General features: G+C 34.8%; 3 protein-coding genes across 3 annotated transcripts; all 3 read left to right on the top strand.

The window, feature by feature from the left end:
• Window positions 1-271: 271 nt before the first annotated feature.
• On the top strand, window positions 272-2,732 carry LOC136070644 (putative BPI/LBP family protein At1g04970). The gene is made up of 4 exons (XM_065780849.1): window positions 272-643; window positions 861-1,109; window positions 2,090-2,215; window positions 2,301-2,732. Exons 1-4 carry the CDS (start codon window positions 293-295, stop codon window positions 2,523-2,525), a joined length of 951 nt encoding a protein of 316 aa, XP_065636921.1. The 5' UTR covers window positions 272-292; the 3' UTR covers window positions 2,526-2,732.
• Window positions 2,733-9,208: 6,476 nt separating this feature from the next.
• Window positions 9,209-13,995, top strand: LOC111986798 (tRNase Z TRZ2, chloroplastic). The gene is made up of 8 exons (XM_024018479.2): window positions 9,209-9,784; window positions 10,358-10,520; window positions 10,608-10,678; window positions 11,263-11,358; window positions 11,441-11,554; window positions 12,363-12,431; window positions 12,849-12,923; window positions 13,801-13,995. Exons 1-8 carry the CDS (start codon window positions 9,368-9,370, stop codon window positions 13,888-13,890), a joined length of 1,095 nt encoding a protein of 364 aa, XP_023874247.1. The 5' UTR covers window positions 9,209-9,367; the 3' UTR covers window positions 13,891-13,995.
• Window positions 13,996-15,274: 1,279 nt separating this feature from the next.
• On the top strand, window positions 15,275-19,775 carry LOC111986817 (zinc finger CCCH domain-containing protein 63). Its single transcript, XM_024018502.2, has 8 exons — window positions 15,275-15,415; window positions 15,836-16,988; window positions 17,430-17,615; window positions 17,741-17,842; window positions 18,184-18,336; window positions 18,561-18,740; window positions 19,231-19,328; window positions 19,431-19,775. The coding sequence occupies exons 2-8, from the start codon at window positions 15,858-15,860 to the stop codon at window positions 19,576-19,578; spliced, it is 1,998 nt and encodes a 665-aa protein (XP_023874270.2). The 5' UTR covers window positions 15,275-15,415; window positions 15,836-15,857; the 3' UTR covers window positions 19,579-19,775.
• The last annotated feature ends 2,807 nt before the right edge of the window (window positions 19,776-22,582 follow it).

Genomic DNA, 22,582 nt, shown 5'->3' with positions numbered 1-22,582 from the left:
CTTTCCCCCTTTATTTTATTTCTCTGTATGATGTGCATTATTATTGTGGCAGCATTGTGGATGTTATTACTCCTTTAAATTCCAATTGTCCTTTGGCCTGTTGAGCTGGGGTCACTAGTTTGATTCCCCCCTTACCTGCCCTTTTTTCCCTCGGAGTGACTCACTCACAAAAAATGAAAGAACTCAGTACATACTTTGCGGATGAATTTGCTTTGCATACATTTCAGACAAAAACGAGGGTCGTCTGCTTACTCACCATTCTTTAACACTTTTTTTCTTGTAATCTGGCAGGATGATTGACGCTTTTGAAGAGCAAATAGGGTCTGCGGTGGAAAGTGCTATTACTAAGAAACTTAAAGAAGGGATTTTGAAGCTTGATACCTTTCTGCAAGCTCTTCCAAAAGAAATCCCAGTGGATGATAATGCTTCTCTGAATGTAACTTTTGTAAATGACCCCTTGTTGAGTAATGCTTCTGTTGGATTTGAGATCAATGGGTTGTTCACAGAAAGAAAAAGAGATCCAGTCCTTGGATACCGTCATGAAAATTCAAAAACATCAGTTTTCTGCCCAGATTCATCTAAAATGGTTGGAATTTCATTAGATGAGGCTGTCTTTAACTCTGCGTCAGCTTTGTACTATAATGTAAGTCTGGAACTTCTGCAAAGATTATGTTTCTGTATGATCCATCTTAAAGATTCTTGCTTATATTGTTGAAATGAGTAAGCATGTGCTTTTTTGTAATATCCTTCTTTACTATATCTATTAAACATTAATTATAACAGCAATATGTTACTATTACTTATAGTTGTTGTTCCTGATGTATATTCTCTTGTTAAATAAACATGTTCTCTCTGTTTAGGCAACATTTATGCAATGGATTGTGGACAAAGTGCCGGATCAGTCTCTTTTGAACACTGCCGGATGGAGATTCGTTGTTCCCCAACTGTACAAGAAATACCCCAATGATGATATGACTTTGAATATTTCTTTATCTTCTCCTCCGGTTGTAATTATTTCAGAGAAAAATATTGATGCAACCATTAATGTAGACTTGATAATAGATGTTTTGGAAGCGGGTGAAGTAGTGCCGGTTGCATGCATCTCATTGGTAAGCTTTTTGATGGATGAAATAACAATTTTGATCTTTGTCTTAGTTGTTTTTGTATTATGTTCTTTTATTTGCTTCTGTTTTCCTATCTTGTTGCTGATTGATACGCTAATCGTTTCTCAAATCCTTCTCTTGTCTCCATCATTTTGTAATGCTTGAATTTTGCATAATCATTATCAATGGTAATGTGATGAGAGTAAGTGGCTGATTTGGTCATGGACATGAGGTTGGCACTGGTTTTTGACATGAAGGGCACAGCTGAGAGGAGTTCTGAGGGACATCTGCATGTGTCTCTTTAAATTACGTTATCAACAGTATTAAAATTTTATAATTCATCTTAGGCAATGTGTTTCTATTTTATGAGATATAAGTAGCAGATGGTCATTAACATTCAGCATATTCACCTATGGGGAAAATTAAACTGAAGAAGTTGACCCTTGCTAAGCGTGGACACCATAAACTTAGTTCATTACCTTTTTTTCTTTTTTGACAAAACAATAGAACCTTGACGCACTGAAATCAGGCATTAACAAGCACCACGCCAAGATGCAATCCTTCTTTCACCTTGTACATTTGGAAACTGGATTAATCCCAGTTTTTCTCTGTAACTTCTAAGTCCTATGTAAAATTACAACATAGAAAGGAGCACCTGTTGGTTTCTGTCAAACATGATCAGTTGAAGCTATAAGGATTTTCAATTATATGGTTTGCACACTGTTGTGAGATGCATAGTTTATGCATGTTAAATCGCAAGTTACATTTGTAATATATGTCTTTTTTTTCTTGTTCATGTGTATCTTTTTGTAGTTCCTTTTCCAAATTTGTACAACTTAAAAAGTGTTTGCCTCCGCCCCATTCCCCTCCTCTCTTTTTTTTTTGGGTCTCTTAAATGGTAAATATGAAGAATGTTATGCTCTTTCATTATTTTTTAATATTCATTTTCATGAGTGGAATTGCCCTATTGCTTTCTATTGGTGCAGGTAATTCGGGCCTCAGGTTTGGTTAAAGTTGCAGGGAATAACCTTGCTGGAAGTGTGAAATTAAATGACTTCACAATGTCATTAAAGTGGAGCAATATTGGTAATCTGCGGTTATATCTAGTTCAGGTACTTTTAAACATAGCAATTACTCAAAATAAAATTTTATTTTGCATGTTTATTAATAAAAAGTTTCAATATTGTCCTGTTGCAGCCTGTGATGTGGACAGTTATTCAAACGGTTTTCTTGCCATATGCAAACTCACACCTTGTACAAGGTTTTCCTTTGCCCATCATTCATGGTTTCACCCTTCACAATGCTAACATTATCTCCTCAGATTCAAGAATTATGGTTTGCAGTGATGTAATATATACAGAAACAAACAATCTTAGTCAGCTTTTGTCCATTTGGGTAGATAAATATAGGCTACTCTTCTGAAATGTCTTGGAAATGTTTATAGGAAGGGAAATCAAGAATCAGTTTCCCCTTCTTGTACTTGTACATGTTTAACATTTATATATGGTCTAGAATCTAGATTGAACCTTTCACCGTTTGGATGTGTGCATTGAGATAAAACTCTTTGAACAGAAAATTTGAGTGTACATTGTGATTACAACAGGTATGATCATATTGTTTATTTATTTATTTTTTGAGTCACAAAATTATATGCCATTTGTGCTAATGCTTTTGCAGAATTTTACATATATTTTAAGCATGAATATTCCTAAGAGCATAACCTATCATCAAAAAAAATTCCCAAGAGCATGTGCTAAACCTGATTCTAAAATCAGTCCCATACATTCATTTAAAGATGCCGCATGAACCACTCCCCTAATGATTTCTTTTTCTTGAATATGACCTATTTTCATTGAAGGTGCACATTGGTTTAGTGTTGGAAATTGAGTGCCTTGATTATATGCCATTTGTGCTATTTTCACTGAAATGTCGAGGAAATTGCTTCACTGAACTCCAAAGAAGATGACCGGGGCGCATTCGACCACTGCGCCAATTTGACCACTCACCCTCAATGCCCACACGCTGCCGACTTGATCCAGTGTGAGAGGTACCTTAAGAGTTAAAGAGAGTGAGATAGATACATAGTACAGAGAGATGGAAGAGCTGTGATTATATATATATATATATATATATATATTAAGGGAGAGAGAGAGAGAGAGACAGTACAGAAGCAGAAGTTTTTTTTTTTTTTTTTTAGAGACAGGAATGACATAAAAAGGTGTTTTAATATTATACAAACACTATCGTACTCTTGAATTAGAGCATTTACATCCAGTTTTTTAGAGAGAGAGAGAGAGAGAGAGAGAGTACAAAGAGATTTGTGATGAGTTTTCTTCCTTAGGAGAGAGAGAGAGTAGAGAGTGATGCAGAAGATGAGTTTTTTTTTTTTTTTTTGGATACAAGAAGAGAGATTAATATAATGGAGAAAGGTGTATTAATCTTATACAAAAGCTATCATACTCTTGTATTAGAGAATTCGCATCTGATACTTCAATGCCTAAAAAAACCAACATAAAGAACACTTTAAACAATATTATTCTTAAAAAGTGTCTACATCTAGCTTTTTATTACTAATCAAATTTTACAAAAAATGCTACAATTCTCTCTCAAATTTGAAGGAGCTAGCTATTTGTGTAAACATTATATTAACTTCTAAGAGAATCTTCATAAAATTATGCAAAATTCTTTCATTTTGCATCATGAAAAGTCTTATTCTTTATTTATTTATTATTATTATTTTTTTTTTTTACTTTTACATAACCACTACAATAAACCCTACATTTGATTCTTCATTTTACAATAGGGAAAAGTCAAAGGACATTGGTTTATGAAATATTTTTAGAAATTTTTGGGGAAAAATCTTTTTTTTTATATATATATATATTTCCCATGAAAGTATCAAAACTTATTTAAAACGGTCCATTAACAAATACCCTATAGACACTTGTTATCTGGACCTTTTACAATATACCGCACTAAATAATCAAAAGTGAGAGATAAGGGAGAATGGAAGAAGAGAGAAAGGGATTATAATATTAGAAAAAAAAAAGTTTTATACAATGCTATTTACCTAAGCACTATAGCAAATTGTAAATTTTTTATAAAATGCATACCAGGTGAAGGAGTTTTTGTTCAGCATTATCTATTAAAAAAACCATTTTTATGGTTTTTTCTAAATGAACATTTTTATGGGTTTCAACTACTTTTACTTCTTTTATAAATTATATATATATATAAAAAAAAAAAAAAGACTTTTACTTTAGAATGCTATAAAGTATAAACATTTACACTTGCAGTCTTTCTTTTTATTTTTATTTTTAATTTTTTTGGAACATACTCCTCTCGCTAAAGAATAGTATTTAACTAAAAAAATTCTTAATATTTTATAAAGAAAAAAAATTAAGAAATGATGGTATTTACTAAAGATTAGGTTCAGTTTCATCGTCTAGTATTATTATTTATATTCTATACTACTATTTAAGGGATTTTTCCTGTTTGAGATTTTCAATTTTGATACACAAAATACTTTCAAATTCACCGGTTTGTAAAGCTTAAATAATAGGGCTATATATGTAAAATTGCTAATTTAAAAACACCTAAATTTTAGCTAAATTTTTTTTAAAAAAATTACAAACTATTTGGTCCTAAATTTTAGTTCCAACTCTCAAAAATATCTTACGGTTAAGCAATTTACCAACTACACAAATAAAACCACTCACCCAAAAAAAAAAAAAAAAACTCTTTCCGTTTTCCTCTCTTCCTTCCCACTAATCTACTTATCTATTTTCCTCTATCATCACATGTCTTACCACTCTTATTTAAAATTTAAAATTAACCACAACTACTCAAATATAACTTCCACAAATTAAAAACTTATCACTAATACCTTTAAAATGTCACCAGCCGCATGCATTCATCTATTTCTCTTCTTTTTATTTTTTTTGGTTTATTTATTTATTTTTATGGACACCTATTTCTCTCTCTCTAGAAGGAACGGCCTATATAGAAACTTCTAGGGCTTATATCTCCAATACAGGTTGGTAATTCTCTAATTTTTTTTTTAATGTAATTTGATGATGCGTGAAAATCAATAGGTTGGAATGTTTCGAACTATGATGATGATTGTAAATCCTGAAAATAAAAAAAGAACTATCAAAGGTGACCAATGTGACCCAGCTAAGGACCTTCCGACGATTAAGTCAGTTTTCTCTCTAGAACACAAGGATGAGAAATAGTAAATGGTCAGAAATTACCTTTGGTAGATGAGGCCTGTTCACTTTTATAAAGATTTTTACGTGGGTTTACTTGTTTGGGACCTATCACCATCGTGGGTGATGTTGGTGTTTGATAAAGCAAATGGGGCTTGTGGAATGGAGTGTATGGAATTCCTTCCACATGTTAAGCAACGTATTATGTTTTACTTATGTAGAACCTTTGTAGAATTTCTTGTAGAATTTATCAAGTATAATTTTATTGTCCATGTGTATGGCCGTCTAAATAAACTCGTCCATGAAAGACTCTCTTCATCATATCACTTGGTTATCAATGGATGTGTATGTTCTTGTTCTCAGATGACTTGGTACGGGCATGGTTGAACTCTGGACGATGACACAAGGACAAGTAATACTTGTGCTGAGTTCGTGAGCTAAGGCTTCAATAGACGGTTTAGGTCAAGGTCCCCAAGTGGCAAAATGTTGAAGAGTGACTAAAGAATGGAAGCTTCTATTAGTGAATAGACGAGCCTGTTGGACGTGTTCAAGATAAAATCTGCTCAAAGAAGGTCGTCTTACAGCTGTTAAAAAAAAGAAAAAGAAAAAAAGAAAAAAAGGAGGTTAGATGAATACAATAAAAGATAGAAAGTGTTGAGTAAAAAAGAAGTATACCTTCTAGATGAAGAATTGATAAAAGCCCAAGGATTGACTAATTTCAGAAGGCTTGTAGCAATAGAGGAACTCGTCCACAGTAAGAGGACAATCTAACTCAAATACTTCTCTCCACAAAACCTGCATAGAGATGATGAGTCTCCATGCATTGGGGTTAAGCTGACAAACTCCTAGACCTAACCTAGTGAGTAACTCTTTGACAAAGGCATTGAGAGGCAACCTAAGTCCCCCCCAAAAGGTAAGCCTTGTAAATACCTATTTCAAAATGAGATTCACAACACCATTCACCACGAACGGCCAATCTAGGATTAAGGTCGTTAGGAATTTGGTGCCAACTCTTAAGTGATGTAAGTCTTTTTTCATTAGTTTTAGAGGAGACCCCAATTGCACAACTAAACATGGTCTCCTCCTCACTAGATGAAGAGGACGAAATTAAGGGCATTTGCAGATGTGCTAGTCTGTGACCCAGAAGCCACTCTCGTCCTTAACTCCTCCTAGAGAACCTCTAATGGGACCCTAGGAACTCCGAACGTGTATTGCTCGTTCGTCGTATTTTCTCCACTACTACTATCACTACTATTGCATTACTGGAGCTTATACTAGAAGTATTGTGATACTTGCCTATTTCCCTATCGTCATTATTACTAGACGAGAATAGTACGATTTCAAACATTGTGTAAAACTGAAGGAAAACCTAAAGACGAGATGGAAAGGGTACTTGCCTCTAAACGAAGGAGGCCTAAAGATGGAGGAGGACTGCTAGACAATGCGCTGGATGACAGAGGTCAGAGAAGAAAATTTGAGAAATGTGAGGGGGTAGGAGAGGAATTCTACTATTTATAGGCAATATGCTTGGTCATCTGAAACGATGTAACCAACCAGAAGAAACCACGTGGTACATTTCTTGAAGGACAAAACGACATGATGGATCAACCTCAGGATTGTACCACACGTGTCAATAGTTAAAGATATATATAAAAGAGGCACAAGAGTAGTATTGATAGACAACACAAGGACAAGGAGGCAGTTGATGGGAATCAACACAAGTATTACTCATCCTTGTGTCGCCGTCCAGAGTTCAACCATGCCCGTACCAAGTCATTTGAGAATGAGAACATACACATTTGTTGATAACCAAGTGATACAATGAATGGAGTTTTTCATGGACGAGTTTATTTAGACAACCATACACATGGACAATAAAATTATACTCGATAAATTCTACAAGAAATTCTCCAAATGTTCTACATAAGTAAAACATGACACGTTGCTTAACACGTGGAAGGAATTCCATACACTCTGTTCCACACACCCCATTTTCTTTATCAACCACCAACATCACCCACGATGGTGATAGGTTCCAAACAAGTAGACCCACGTAAAAATCTCTATAAAAATGAATAGGTCTCATCTACCAAAGGTAAGTTTTGACCATTTACTATTTTCCATCTTTGTGTTCTAGAGAGAAAACTAATTTAACCGTCGGAGGGTCTTTGGTCGGGTCAAACCGGTCACATTTGATATATATATATATATATATTTTTTCAGCCATCATCATAGTTCGAAGCAATCCAACCTACTGATTTTCGTGCACCATTATAATTATTCATTTTCCAGGTTGGTAATTCTTTGATTTTTTTTTAAAATTTAATTATTCATTTTCTTCCTTGATATGAAGTTGGTGTTTATTTGATTCTCTTTCATTGGTTTTCTCAGTGACGATGCTATAATTTCATTTGGTTTGGTGGAGAGGCTGTGATCAAAGACAACAGTCCGCAAATAGTTTCACATATTTTTCTCTCTCTCACACACCCTCTTTCTTTTACTTTTTTTTTTTGTGTTCATGTACAAGATAAAATTCTCATTCTCAATATCTTTGGGATTATATTTGTATTTGTTGGCAATGTCATTCCAATTGATATTTATGGTTAACAAAAATTAACTTACTTGGATGAATGATTTATTGGTTCTAATTGATGCTAAGGTCCGTTGCATTGGATGTTGTTGGTCACATTTCAGGTGAAGTGCAAGAATAATTTCATTTTACGTCATTTTTCGAATTAATTTGTGTGAAATTAATTTTGTACCAACTATGGGTTAGTTTTGTCTTCCCATAATTCTGTTTTAAATTTTTTATCTTATGCAAAAAAAAATTTTCCATCAGCAACCGAGATTACCATTAGTGACCCACTGTTTGGCGTATTTGAGCAAGTAGATTAAGAAGAGTAGTTTTGGTTGTGCTTCACCAAATTATCAATGACACGTCATTCTTCTTCCTTGATGGGTTGATGTTGTTATATGTGTAGTATTGTTGAAAACATTTATTACAAAGCTTTCACATCGTAAATAATTTTTCAGATTGATGTAAAAAAAAAATATATATATATATCAGATTGAATGTGAAAGATTTATATGATTTTTTTGCATGTGTATTAGTTTCATGTTGTGATTCAATAGGCGACATCAAAAGTGATATCCCCACCCCAATGAGTAAAATCATGTGTATGACATACATAAATTTGAAGGTGGTACTAAAATTTAAAATTTATGAGTTATTGAATAAATCTCTCATTTGCTATAATTTGTTCGTTTTTTAATTTATAATTTAAGGAATCATTAGTTAAGTATATCTAACTTTTGCTAGTTTAATTAATATTCAAAATCTTTGTTCAAATTCTGTAGCTTTTCGTTATCAGTTATTTCACTTGTCTAAAAATGAATAAATCTACACATGACCACATTATTTCAATACTATTTTGGTGTTCATTTTTTGGAGCTAGCTTTTTGCAAATGAGTAATATTATTAGATAAACATGTAAATCTCAAAAGAATTGTAAAAAATAAGATTATAATTACGGTCTTCTATTTTTTTTGGCAAGATTCATAATTTTCATTCATCATAATTCGGGGTTATTGCAATCTTCTATCACAAAATATCTGAGAGTGTGATTGGATTTATGCCTTTATGGGTAAAATAAATTTTTTGTATAAAAATCTCATCGCACACTTATGTATTTTGAAATTAAAAAATGTAGTAACTTCAAATTATGATAAATAGAAATTATGATCCTTTAAAAAAAAAAAAATTGGGATAACCTCTAAACACGGATAAAAAAAATGGCTCAGTGTCTAGTTGCATCAGAGTCCGAGTGCAACAAGATAATCGTTTTTTTTTTTTTTTTTAATCTTTTTAGCAAAAATGGCCCAAATGGCTTAAAAGCACTGTAATAAAAAGATAGAACCTCTGGTGGGTAAGTGTGACTCTGTCTGTGTCCCTCCAAATATCTTCTCCCTCTCCAGTGAAACCGAAAAACCTCTCAAAAACCCATCTTCTCTCTCTTTCTCTCTGATGTGCTTCACTCTCACTCTCACTGCCCAAAAATGCAAACGTCTCTGACCCTTTTACCCTTCAAAACCCCCTTAATTTTCCCAATCCACCACCACAACCCCATTTCACCAAAGCCTCTTCCTTCTTCACCACAACCACAACACCACACCTTTTCCCAAAAACAAACCCAAACCCATGTCAGTCCTGTGAATTCCTTCAAAGGGTCGGGCTATATATCAACTATAAGCCAAGCTATCAAAGAAGAAGAGGAATACCGCAGAGCACGTGCCGAAGTTCTCCGCAAAGGACTTGACTTGGAAGGCTTTTCAATTGAGGGACTCTCCGTTGGTGGCCATGAGACTTGTGTTATCATTCCTGACTTCAAGTGTGCTTTCGATATCGGCCGCTGCCCCTCACGTGCCATTCAACAAAGCTTTGTCTTTATCACTCATGCTCATCTTGATCACATTGTATGACCTTCCTCCTATTTCCTCTTTTGGTTTTGCCTCATTTGTTCATAATTTGGCAGTGGAAACAACATAAGTGTGTTCAGTGTTGACTTTGGGTGTCTTTGTGAACATTGGTTTTTATGCATAGAGGATAAATATTAATATTAATGTATGTGGTGAATCCATGATTTCATTTTAGGTGGTGGACATTAGCATTTGAAATATAGTTTGAAATTAGTTCAATTTTTCTTGTCTTGGAAGTTGGAACCAAATTTAAGTTGATGTGGAGGGTGAGTTTCAGCATAAAGATTAAAAGTATGATTGTTTTTTCAAGTTCAATTTGATTTTTTTTATTTCTACACCACTTGTCAGTTACTGAAATAATAGTGAGTGACGTGTTGAATCGATCAAAACGATTATAAGTATAGAATGGAGGAAAAGAATATATGTGGCCAACCCTGACTAACTTTTGAGGATCCATAATCAACCCAAAAAAATTTGGGACTATGACTTCGTTGTTTTTGTTGTACTCATTTTCCTTATGCTCAGAGTTATTTCCTTCAACTTGCTTATGACCCGTATTTACCAACTCAGGGTGGGCTGCCAATGTATGTAGCCAGCCGTGGTTTATACAACTTGAAACCTCCAACGGTATTTGTGCCTCCTTGCATCAAAGATGATGTTGAGAAGCTTTTTGAAATTCACAGGTCCATGGGCCAAGTAGAACTGAACCTTGATTTGGTTGCATTGGATGTAGGTATGCAGCTCTAGTCTACTTGTTTGTCTTTGTGTGAAGAGTTTGTATCACTTTTTTCTGCAACTGATTTGTCAAGTTTGCCTTCAGGAGAAACATACGAAATGCGGAATAACCTTGTCGTCCGAGCGTTCAAAACTCAACATGTCATACCCAGTCAGGTGATCTTCATTCTAATGGTTCTTCATGTTATCATTATGTATAATTTACTAAAAGGAAAAGTATTAGTTAAAAGTACTGAGACTGTTGGAAGTAGCTCAGTTTCAGAGACAGTACTTCCTAAAAGAAGTGCTTAACTAGTTCCCTCAGGATATCTGATAAAATTGGAACGATGTAGAGAAGACAAAGAAGAGCTGATCCAACAATAAATTGGCTTGTAAATTCTTAGTTTCAACAGTATGTTGAAGTATTAGGATTCAAATATTGCATGGTCTAATGTTTTTGTCATTAATTGAGACAGGATAAATTATTCTAAAGAGATGCCAAGAAATTGAATGATTCTAAATTGTTCTATTGTGATTTTTAAAAGTTGGTCTTCCTAATGAGGTCTATTTTTGGACTTCTGAGCGGATTATGCAGCACTGAACACATGCCTTGTGTTCAATTTCTGTGCTAGAGCTAGAGAACTCTGGACCTGGGTTGAGACCTTGTTATGGATGATTATTGATGCTTGTGTGAAATCATATCGAGTGTTTGCAACATAGGATTTAGAGTGTGTAATATGTTATTATTTGGTTTTGTTTAGGGGTATGTCATCTACTCAGTTAGGAAAAAGCTGAAGATGAAGTACATTAACATGAAAGGCAGACAAATTGAGAAATTGAAGAAGTCTGGTGTTGAGGTTTGTGATTTCTGCAATATAGTTTTGCTCTAATCTTCTGTTGAATCTACATATATCTGACTTGAATTCTGCTTTTTTAAAGATTACAAATACTATATTGTCTCCTGAGGTGGCCTTTACTGGCGACACAACTTCAGATTATATGCTTGATCCACGTAATGCTGATGCACTGAGAGCCAAAGTTCTTATAACTGAGGTATGCAGTAGATAGACTCCTTGTGAAGTTGCTTGTTACCATTTACATAGTGGAAGTTTGTTTGATGTTGTCTTTATGTGGAGAGGACAGAACCTTACTGACTTTTAAAAGCTAAATTTACGTGCTCTAAATTTTGTTGGCAACAATTTGTTAACTTGTGAATATAATACTCCAAAACCAGATTATGGTAAAATGTAATACTTCAAGAAATTCTACTGTACAGCAGACTGTGATTAGCCATGAGTTTCTTTTCTGATCTTTATTTTTTCAGTAGAATCAGAGTTTAAATCACTAAAGATAGGTCTTTGTACTCCTGAAAATTGGAATTCTTTTCATGCTACCTATTCGGTATTTAAAAAGTGCTATAAGATGTTGTATATAATTTTCCTACATGGTTACATATGCTATTGAAATGAATAGTCAGATCCTAGCCTTTGCATGGCTGCCATTCTTATTGCTGACCACACTTTGGTAAAGGACCTCAGTTTATTTAATCCCATGTGTGTACAAACTCATCTATTAATAAATTGTTTCTACTGGCTCTCTTGATGTTCTTGTTCAGTAGTTTGTATCTGATATCTGTGGTAGTCTAAGTGACCATTTTCTAGACACTGTATTTTCTGTGTCACCTAATATGAAAGAATGGAAATTTGAAAATTTTCAAAACAGAATATGCTCCATCTTATGTTGCTGTGATTCGATGCTGGACTTAAATTAGTGTTCTGGAAAGTAAAATAATCTTGATTTTGCGTCATTCATTGAGATTCCAGTTAAATATCATATCTGATCGATGAAGCTTTATTAACAGGCAACTTTCCTAGATGAAGGGATCAGCATTGAGCATGCACGACAACATGGTCATACACATTTATTTGAGGTATGTAAAGTTTAGAGAGGAATTTTGTTTTCATTTTGTCTTTCCCTGGAACTTCATAACTATTGTCACATATATTGGGGCCAAGGAAAGAGTGAGGTGTTAATTGGTGAGAACAAAGATCAGAAAGAAATAAACTTAGCAACTTTTTTTACACTTCCATTAGCATGCGTAATTTATGGAATGACCCAAAAAAAAAAAGGATGGTGATATGACCCAATGCATTGTTTGACTTGGATTAGTTTTTGGCTCTATAACTAAGATATGAATCCAGTCCACCTGAAACACCAACTCCTCGTCATCCTCCCCATTCTTGTCTAAATAACTTTTTTATTTTTATTTTTTATATTTAAGTATGACTACTGAATCTTTTATCGGATTAATTTTGTTTACTGAGGTAGTGTTCTTTTGAAACTGCAGATCATTGAACATGCTCAGTGGATTCGAAATAAAGCAGTTGTTTTGACTCATTTCTCTTCTCGCTACAGTATAGAGGTAATTATTTATTTGGACTAAATTGTCTGTTTCAGTGTTCAGTAGTAATAGCATTTAATTGTGGAATTTCCAATATGTAGAACACCTTGGGTTTCCTGCCTATAAGAAAGACATTGACAATAATATGCCTCAGGCATTAGAATGTCTGTGCTGAAATCAGTTCCTCCTCCTTTTGAAAAACATTAGAATAGAATTTTAGATAATGCTTTTGTAATCTTTCTTTCCTTTTTTTCACTTTTTATTTTTTTGGGTTCTTCCTTTTATACACCCTGCATACTGGGATTGTGTCCCTTTTGGGGGCTTTTTTAATGGCATCAATTATAGTAACAACAATCAGGCCTTAGTATCAAAATTTTGGAATCAACTAGGATCCTCAATAGACTTGTCAGGGTCAACCAAATGCATTCTTTTTTGCCATTCTATTTTATTCGAAGTCAATGCACTCCGTTACTTTCTTAATTGACATGTAATCTTTTACTAGTTCTATTAATGTTATAATTTTAATGGCATTGATTACTTATTTACACAAAAAAAATTAGCCACTTAAAGGAATAGGGTAAAATGAGATGGTCCTGTATCATTTGATGATCATGGTTTTCTACCATATAATTCTTTTGAGTCGAGTGTATTATTGTGTTAAGATTTTACTTGTAACGTTTACAAACTGTGGGTAAATATTAATTTCTATTTTTGGGCATTATCTTCCACTGCTCACAAGAATGTTGCAGAGTAAGGGTTTTAATACAGATGGCAACTTGAAACCCAATTGCATGAGCAGCACATACATTAACATCAGGAAGCGTTTCATTTCTTAGGGATGACCCTTAGTTCTTCTCCTTCACAAATCATGTTTTGAGTGTTTTTCTGTCAATTGCAGGACATTCGTCAAGCTGTATCAAAGTTGCAGTCCAAGGTGTCAGCAAAAGTGGTTCCTCTTACAGAAGGATTCAAATCAATGTACTCTTAGTTAGATTCCAGGGTTCAATTTATGTAGCAAATCAAATGTAATCACAGAGAGAGAGAGAGAGAGAGAGAGAGAGAGAGAGAGAGAGTCAGTTTGTAATATAGTGATGATTTATCAAATGTAATCACAGAGAGAGAGAGAGAGAGAGAGAGAGAGAGAGAGAGAGAGTCAGTTTGTAATATAGTGATGATTTAGTTGAGATGTATCATTTTGTCACTTATTCTTGTCTTTGTTGAAATAATCATGTTGCTAGCAAGAATCTGTTCATAATGTGCCTTGTTAATGTCAATAATTAGTTCTTTCAAACTGACAATGAAGAGTCCAAATCTTCTATCCTACTTTTCCTATTTTACCCTATACTCCACCAATAAAAACTTGTCACGTATTCACCTAATTAATTAAATACTATCATTATTGACTTATTACCTAAGGGAAGCTTTTCAAGCTTGTTATGCTATCAAAATAAACTTGATGAAGCTTATGTTTCAATGAATTAGAATTTATTATGAGCTGTCTAACTGTCGTTAAGAGTTCCAATAAACTTTGTTAATTTGGTGCTAGTATTACAGCTCCAAATTTTCCATAGCATTAAATGGAAGATTGGTGGGCTCTGTTGCTATAAGAGTTCCAATCCTAAGAACCCCGTTAAACAAGACTATTTTTCTATTGGGTAAAAGGCCATTAAAGCAAATTTGTAGTGTTATTCTTGTTCAATCAAAATTTTCGCATTAAAAAAAATTGTCCTTATTTATCTTTAATAAATTTTAAACTTAAAAATAATTATAAATGATTTTTAAGATTAAATTTGTCATCTAAAAGAGATATATCAACAGAGGAATATATATATATATATATATATTTTTAAATTGTGTAAACTCAAAAAACAAAGTACGGCAAATTTTGGTAGGGCAAAATAGTGACCGTTATGATTTAAGATATAAATAGGTCCAGAGGGGCGTAAAAAAAAAAAACAAAACAAAACAAAACAAAAAGCAACAACTCTTTCTTTGATTTCTCTCTCTCTCTCTCTCTCTCTGTATTTTTGAACGAACTTGCTATTATCATTATTCTGAACGTCTGTGGCAAATTGATCTGCGGTCTTTCGTTTCTCAGTCTCAGGTTTGCTTTGCTTCACGATGGAATTGTTATTGCTATTTCTAGGGTTTTGTTTTTCACTTAGGGTTTCCTATAATATACTTGCCTATTCCCAACTTTTATTGGATTTCCGAGAATCTCCCACTCCTTAGGTATATATATATATATATATTTTTTAAATTGTGTAAACTCAAAAAACAAAGTACGGCAAATTTTGGTAGGGCAAAATAGTGACCGTTATGATTTAAGATATAAATAGGTCCAGAGGGGCGTAAAAAAAAAAAACAAAACAAAACAAAACAAAAAGCAACAACTCTTTCTTTGATTTCTCTCTCTCTCTCTCTCTCTCTGTATTTTTGAACGAACTTGCTATTATCATTATTCTGAACGTCTGTGGCAAATTGATCTGCGGTCTTTCGTTTCTCAGTCTCAGGTTTGCTTTGCTTCACGATGGAATTGTTATTGCTATTTCTAGGGTTTTGTTTTTCACTTAGGGTTTCCTATAATATACTTGCCTATTCCCAACTTTTATTGGATTTCCGAGAATCTCCCACTCCTTAGGGTTTTTCTTCGCCATAACTCTGATTTTTTTCCCCTTGAGAAATCAAACCCTAATGGTCATGGCCTTTGGTATTCTTCCCCTCCCATTAGTGGATTGCCGATTGATATTCATTAAAGAGATCAAACCCTAAATCAAATAATGAGGAGGATTTAGGGTTTGGTTTCTTTAATGAATATCTTTAATCTATATGGGCGGTTTATTTAGTTGCAACTTCAAACAATGAATCTGAATCTGAATCTGTGTGAATTGGTTGTGTGAATCGGTGTGTTCTTTTTGGTTATATATGTATAGATAGTAGATACAACAACTAAGTATGGAGTTAAAGATAGCAAGAAGAGGGTCGGGATGCTCAGTTTTTGATCGTCTTGGAACACCAAACAACAGAGACACAAACAGAAACAGTGTTGGTAGTGTTGTTTGCATCTTTTGGCGTAATGGGAGATGCCACAAGAACCCGTGTAGGTTCCTTCACAGTGTCAGTGAGAATGAAACTGAAATAAAAAGGCCTGTAAACTATGGTTCTGGCGCTGTTCGTAATGGATCTGAACACAACCCATGCCCTAGAAAGAAACTTGCCAACAACACTTGGGTTTTGAGCAAGTACCCAATTATCAAAAATGTAGTAGAAGTAGTTGCTTCTGAATCTGAACATCTCTACTGCCCTAGAAAGAGGCCTCACTGTGTTGTTACCGACAAGACTTTGGTTTTGAGCAAGTACCCAGTTGTCAAAGATGAAGTAGAAGCAGTCGCTTCTGAATCTGAACACCTCTTCCCCCCTAGAAAGAGGCCTCACTGTGTTGTTACTGAAAACACTTTGGTTTTGAGCAAGTCCCCAGTCCCAGATCATGAAGATTGTCCACGCCCTAGAAAGAAGCCCCAAGTTCCAGATCATAACAAGTCTGAAGATGAACTTCAAAATGTTGTTGCTGCCAAGTATGAGGAGGAAAACGATGTTCCTAACAATTCATTGCCAACTGTTGCTAATAACCCCTCTTCTGAAGATGAAGATGAAGATGTTACTCCCAGCAAGTCCCTGGGAACTTTTGTTGAGCCTAACAATTCATTGCCAACTGTTGCTAATAACCCCTCTGCTGAAGATGAAGATGTTACTCCCAGCAAGTCCCTGGGAACTTTTGTTGAGCCTAACAATTCATTGCCAACTGTTGCAAACAACAACAGCAACAACAGCTCTTCTGAAGAGGAAGATATTACTCCCAGCAAGTCCCTGGAAATTTTTGTCGAGCCTAACAATTTATTGCCGACTGTTGCTAACAACAACAGCTCTTCCAAAGATGAAATTGTTACTCCCAGCAAGTCACTTGAAACTGTTTGTCAGTTCTGGGTTCATGGCAATTGTGCACAAGGGGATCAGTGCCAGTACCTGCATTCATGGTTTCGCGCCGATGGGTTAGGGATCTTGGCAAACCTCCAAGGCCACAACAAGGTGCCTCTTCTCTTCTCTTCGTTGTTTTACATTGACATTATCCTTTGATTGCTCACTTCTTTATCAAAGGCTTTAAAGCTTTCCTAACTTATAATCTGCAGTATCTAACTTATATGTCCAAGGTTATATTACTAGAGAATTCTGAAATTATGATTTTTGTAATAACGCAACAAGCAATTCATTGGAAAGCATGTTTTTTTATGATATGGAAATATTTCTCCTTGTCCCACTAGTACTAACCCTTAAAAAAATTAAAAGATCACAAAGAGTGTGGGCGGCTCTTTCACAGCAACAAGTTTAGCCAGTAAACAAGCGGAGAGCTGCCCGTCTACCTATAACAATAAAGACCTTTGTTCTATCTCTGTAAACAGAGTTCTTAGATGTAAATATTATTTGATACTTACTTGGGACAACCGATATTCATGAGTTTTCTAATAACAGGCTGTCACGGGGATTGCACTTCCTGAAAACAGCAACAAGCTCTACTCAGGCAGTAGAGATGGAACAATTCGGGTTTGGGACTGTGATACAGGGCTGTGTGTTCGTGTCAATGACCTTGGTACAGAGATTGGATCCCTTATTTGTAGGGGCATATGGGTCTTTGTTGGCATGACAAATGTTGTTAAGGTAAGCTCTAAGCTGAGTATATTTTATTTTTGTTTTCTTTTCCTTTTGTTGTTGCCACTGTTGTGTTGCCATTAATATTAGTTTACTCAACTTCCTGCCCAATTTGGTACGTTGATATGTTGCAGGCATGGAATACTGAGTCTGGTGCGGAATACAATCTTGATGGACCTGTTGGCCAAGTCTATGCCTTGGAAACAACTGATGATGTACTGTTTGCTGGGGGCCAGGTAACTATTTGGTAACATTATTGCTTCCTCAAAATTTTCAGCCAACTTTAATTCTTTCATTGGTTTTAACTAAATTTTTATTTCTATTTAGTAGTTTGAGCAAGAGCTTCTCTCTTGTTGTAATGTAATTTCATATTTCTGTTGAAATCCCTGATGATGCTTGTAGATGTCTCTAGAATTTTCTGGGTTCGGTGTTTTATCTATTATGTTGTTGTCCTTAGAATCATATAGGATTGCAATGGTGTTTATTGTTTACATGCTTTTAACACCATTGTTCTTAGTCATGTTCATATTCATATTATGACAACCTAAAATGAATTAATTGTTACTTCTAATTGCAGGATGGTGTTATTAAGGCGTGGAAAGGCAGTTATGACAATCCCGCTTTCCATCTGGTTGCATCTCTTAAAGGCCACACAGGTGCAGTGTTATCTTTAGTTGTTGGATGCAACAACAAGAGACTGTACTCAAGTTCCAAGGACCATACAATAAGGGTAAGTTTGTGCCTATAAGATTGTTACCTGTTGTTATCTATTTTGTTAGTATTGATTGATGGTACTCTATTTTATTTCTCCTGGTGTGCTTGATGGAAACTAAACAACTTTGATTATTTCTGCATTCAGCAAGCAGTTATTGAATTCATTTCTAATTGAGTGAACTTAGTGCTGACCTTTTATTTCTGTTACTTGACTGTTCCTTTCATTACACTTCTTGTCAGGTTTGGGACAATGAAACTTTTCAATGTATTGAGACGCTGAGTGGGCATACTGATATTGTGACGGCTCTTATCTGTTGCAATAATTATTTGTTGTCTTCTTCTTTGGACCGCACAATAAAGGTCTGGGCTCTTGGTAAAGAAGGCAACTTGGAAGTAGTATATACACGTACTGAAGAACATGTAAGTTATTGAACCACTACACAACCCTTTCTCCGTACTTTTGCTTGTATTCATTTGTTATTTTTCTTGACCCTTTTTGTCTTTTTGATATTGGTTTCTGATGGTGGTTGAAGTGTACCACACATATTAGGCTGCCTTAGTCCTAGTGAACTTGGAAGTAGTAAATAGTTAAGGATTATGCTACATACCATCTTTGCCATGTTGATATCAAGCAATGTGTGTATATTTGGTTCTATTCCCAACTGAATGTTAGTATTACATTAACGGCCCTGATATTATGTCTGAAGTTCTGTGTGGTAATTTGAAGCTCATTTTGCAGTGCAATGTAGATGGTATCATGGTCTTAGCTTTTGAAAACTTTCATCAAATCTTTGCACAGATTTTGTAGGAATCCTGTTATACGTTATTTTTAGATCTATACGAGTTATATGGATTAGCACTATTCTAAGGTTAACTATAACTTGATGGTACAATATTTTCCATGTGACAGGGTGTTCTAGCACTTTCTGGGATGACTCTTGCAGATAATAAGCATATCTTGTTTTGCTCTTATAATGACAACTCTGTCCAACTATATGAACTGCCATCGTGAGTACGCTTCCCTTTTTAATGATCTAAATCTCTTTTTTATGAATGAGCTTTCTTCTTTACTTGCTAGCTGTGACTAATTATTTATTATTACTGTTATAGATTCACTGACGGGGGCAGATTATTTGCAAAACAAGAAGTTAAAGAAATCCAAATAGGTCCCTCTGGACTCAGACTCTTTTTCACAGGCGATGAGACTGGTTTGGTAACAGTGTGGAAATGGCTAGAAGAACTCCAAAACAGAGAGTAGCAGCCGAGACTCTCAGACCCCAAAACTAGGAGAGTAGCCGGTTGAAACTGAGACGGAAAAAATTGTGTACGTGTGTAAATATCTATATAATTTGTGGGACGATTCACTTAGTAATCCATTCTCACTTCTCTTGTTTTTGATTGTATAAGATTTTCTTGTACCAATTTTCTGTATGTATATAACTTTTTCCTCAATAATGCTGCTGCCTCTCTCTCTCTCTCTCTCTCTCTCACACACCAAAAAAAAAAAAAAAAAAAACTTTTAACCTTACTGGATAAAGGAGTATTGCTTAATGACCTGTTTGGATGTTTAAAAAAGAGGGAGAGTAGAGAGAGGGAGAGTAATCTAATTACCTTATTTGGAAGTTTTTTAAGGAAGGAGGTGAAGGGGTTTGGAGGGGTTTCAACTCCCTCTAGCCTCCTATTTTTAATTCCCCTAAATTGGAGAGATTTAGAAGGAGAGTAGAGTACATAAATTATTAACCAAGTAAATTACCTAATTACCCTTATTATATTAACAAAATTACACAAGGGGAAGGGCTAATTACTCCCTTCTCCCTTACTAATTTTAAAAATATCCAAACAAGGTGGAAGGGAATCATTTTCCTCTACTCTCCTCCCTCTACTCCCTCCACTCTCCTCCCTCTCTAAACTTCCAAACAAGCCATAAGTCTCTCTCTCTCTCTCTCTCTCTCTAAAGAAATATTTCTTTTAACCTTACTGAATAAAGGAGTATTGTTCAAGCACTGTACCCTATATACTCTTGTTCTGATAGAGATTAGCTCAGTGACAAGGGCATTATCTTGGGGGTGTCGCGTCAATATGTAGGAGTTGAACGTCATGACATCGACATTTGTTTTGGGGTTTTTTTTTTTTTGTGTGTTTGGGGTATCTGTATCTGTTTTTTCTGCTTTGGGCATTGGTTATGAGTAGACACAATTGTTATCCTTGCACTTCGATTGTGTTTGAAAAAACTTAATGAGGACTCAAGTATTGCGGTGATATCCTAAAAATTACCAACCATGATGCAGATGACGCATTTTCAAGTTATGACACAAGGCTTATCGTGAGTTTAAGGCAAAGATTCAGTTTTAAGCTACTTTAGGATGAATTTAAAATAAAGATTCCAAGGGGATTGAAAAAAATGAAAAAGAAAAGTAATGCGTAAAACAAGTAAATTGGACTTACCAACAAAAATGAGGTGGTACATTGGAAGTGTTCAAAGTGCTGACTGCTGAGTTCTGTAGACTTGCTAATTGTAGATAGTTTATTTTTCCTCCCCCGAATGGAGGTTGTAGTAATGCAGGTCAATGACAACGCGATTTAGGTTGCCCCAGTCGGTTTGAATGGATCACATCAGCACTTGAAGTGTACATGGCACCGTAACAGGCTTTATGGTAGTTTTCATTGTTATCTAGAGGGGCACCTTAGGCAATAGGTTCGTTCATTAACTCAACTGCTGCAAGACTAGGATTGCTGGCTTATCTGCTCAGAAACAAGTTCCGTATTAGGATTTAAGATTTAGGCCACATCCAAAGTAGATCAATTGCTTTTATTGGAGAGGTCTATATTGCATTACTCTCAGCCGTATTTATTAGACAGGATCAACTTCTCACATTTTTTTTACTTGTACCTAAACATCCAACAAAAATAAGATTCGAGTTATATTAGTGGTGCTTAGAGCATCCACAATGGGGGTTGTATATGCCAAATGCTAGGAGCATTTGGTATTTAAACCCCAAAATCCACCAGCAACCGGGAAGGTAAATCCCATATGCAAAAAAAAAAATGAGATTTAGCTACAGTACCATCTCAAATGTAAGATGGTACTGTAGCTGAATCTTAAAAAAAAAAAAATAATATTTTAATGTTCAAACAAGCGTGTTGCCTATTGGGTCCATCAATGTTGGCCTTTCTCGACATCGTGCTTTGCTTTTCAAGGTCAGCTATCAGACTTACATTATTGATTCTAGTGTTTTTAGGCTGTATCTTATTTGACCTGATTTCTTGTGGCTATATCCTGGTTATTGAAAAACTCAGGCCAAATTTGGTATAGGTCCTGCTACAATATTTTAGGGATACTTTCTCCACCTAGAACTTCCAATCCATGGTGTTGATGAACCACACCAAATTGAGCATTAGCATCTTAGTTGCTTGTAGCAGGGTGGCTTATTTACTTTGTGCGCTTCCATGGTGTTAATGTTATAGGGTGTGTGTGTGTGTGTGTTAGAAAAAAAATTTGGCAGGGACATTGTGGCAGGCAGGTTCTGTGTGTGTGTGTGTGTGTTAGAAAAAAAATTTGGCAGGGACATTCCAACGTGTGTGTAGAAAAAAAATTTGGCAGGGACATTCCAACCGTTTGAAAAAGCAGTTGAATTTGAAACAACAAAAAAATGGTAGTTGGAAAAGTAATAATAAAGAAAGATTAAAAAAATAATATTTTAATAAAAGGATGAGATATAGAATTTTGGGATGTTGGGTGTATTGTAAAATGAGATGGTATAATAAATAAAGTAGCTTTTTGAGATTGTAAAATAAGATGAGATTTAGCATCCGGATGTGGATGCTCCCATCCGGATGCTAAATATTTGACATTTGGCACACCAAACACCAAAAAAGCTCCCATGTCACATGTTTCAAATTCTAAAACTTATAGCATGGATGAATAGTACTGTTCCAAATTTGGAATAGCATAAAGTGTTAAATGCTAGATTTTTAGCATTTAGCACACCAAATACCCAAAAAAAAAAAATCACCTTCATGAGATGTGTTAAATGACAAATTTATTTAGCATTTACTAGAGTTACGTTCTAATAATAGTAGTGTACAAGCGAGTGTGCTATTAATATTTTGGATGTTTTTTATTCCTATGTTTTCTCTCTTTTGTTAGTTCTGTGACTGTTGGGCATTACTCTCTCTCTCTCTCTCTCTCTCTCTCTCTCTCTCTCTCTCTCTCTCTCTCTCTCTCTCTCTTTTTTTTTTTTTTTTTTTTTTTTTTTTTTTTG

This window comes from Quercus suber, unplaced genomic scaffold (genome assembly GCF_002906115.3).
Source record: "Quercus suber isolate HL8 unplaced genomic scaffold, Cork oak 2.0 scaffold_249, whole genome shotgun sequence".
Classification (NCBI taxonomy): Eukaryota; Viridiplantae; Streptophyta; class Magnoliopsida; order Fagales; family Fagaceae; genus Quercus; species Quercus suber.
The sequence above is the reverse complement of the archived record's forward strand: the minus strand, read 5'-3'. Positions and strand labels throughout refer to the sequence as shown.

Excerpts from the sequence above, each read along its gene's own strand:
- LOC136070644 (XM_065780849.1), top strand. The coding sequence starts at position 293 with ATGATTGACGCTTTTGAAGAGCAAATAGGGTCTGCGGTGGAAAGTGCT. Across the intron at positions 644-860 it reads CGTCAGCTTTGTACTATAAT|GCAACATTTATGCAATGGAT; the intron begins GTAAGTCTGGAA and ends CTCTCTGTTTAG. Across the intron at positions 1,110-2,089 it reads CGGTTGCATGCATCTCATTG|GTAATTCGGGCCTCAGGTTT; the intron begins GTAAGCTTTTTG and ends CTATTGGTGCAG.
- LOC111986798 (XM_024018479.2), top strand. The coding sequence starts at position 9,368 with ATGCAAACGTCTCTGACCCTTTTACCCTTCAAAACCCCCTTAATTTTC. Across the intron at positions 10,521-10,607 it reads TTTGGTTGCATTGGATGTAG|GAGAAACATACGAAATGCGG; the intron begins GTATGCAGCTCT and ends GTTTGCCTTCAG. Across the intron at positions 12,432-12,848 it reads GTCATACACATTTATTTGAG|ATCATTGAACATGCTCAGTG; the intron begins GTATGTAAAGTT and ends TTGAAACTGCAG.
- LOC111986817 (XM_024018502.2), top strand. The coding sequence starts at position 15,858 with ATGGAGTTAAAGATAGCAAGAAGAGGGTCGGGATGCTCAGTTTTTGAT. Across the intron at positions 17,616-17,740 it reads GCATGACAAATGTTGTTAAG|GCATGGAATACTGAGTCTGG; the intron begins GTAAGCTCTAAG and ends GATATGTTGCAG. Across the intron at positions 17,843-18,183 it reads TACTGTTTGCTGGGGGCCAG|GATGGTGTTATTAAGGCGTG; the intron begins GTAACTATTTGG and ends TTCTAATTGCAG.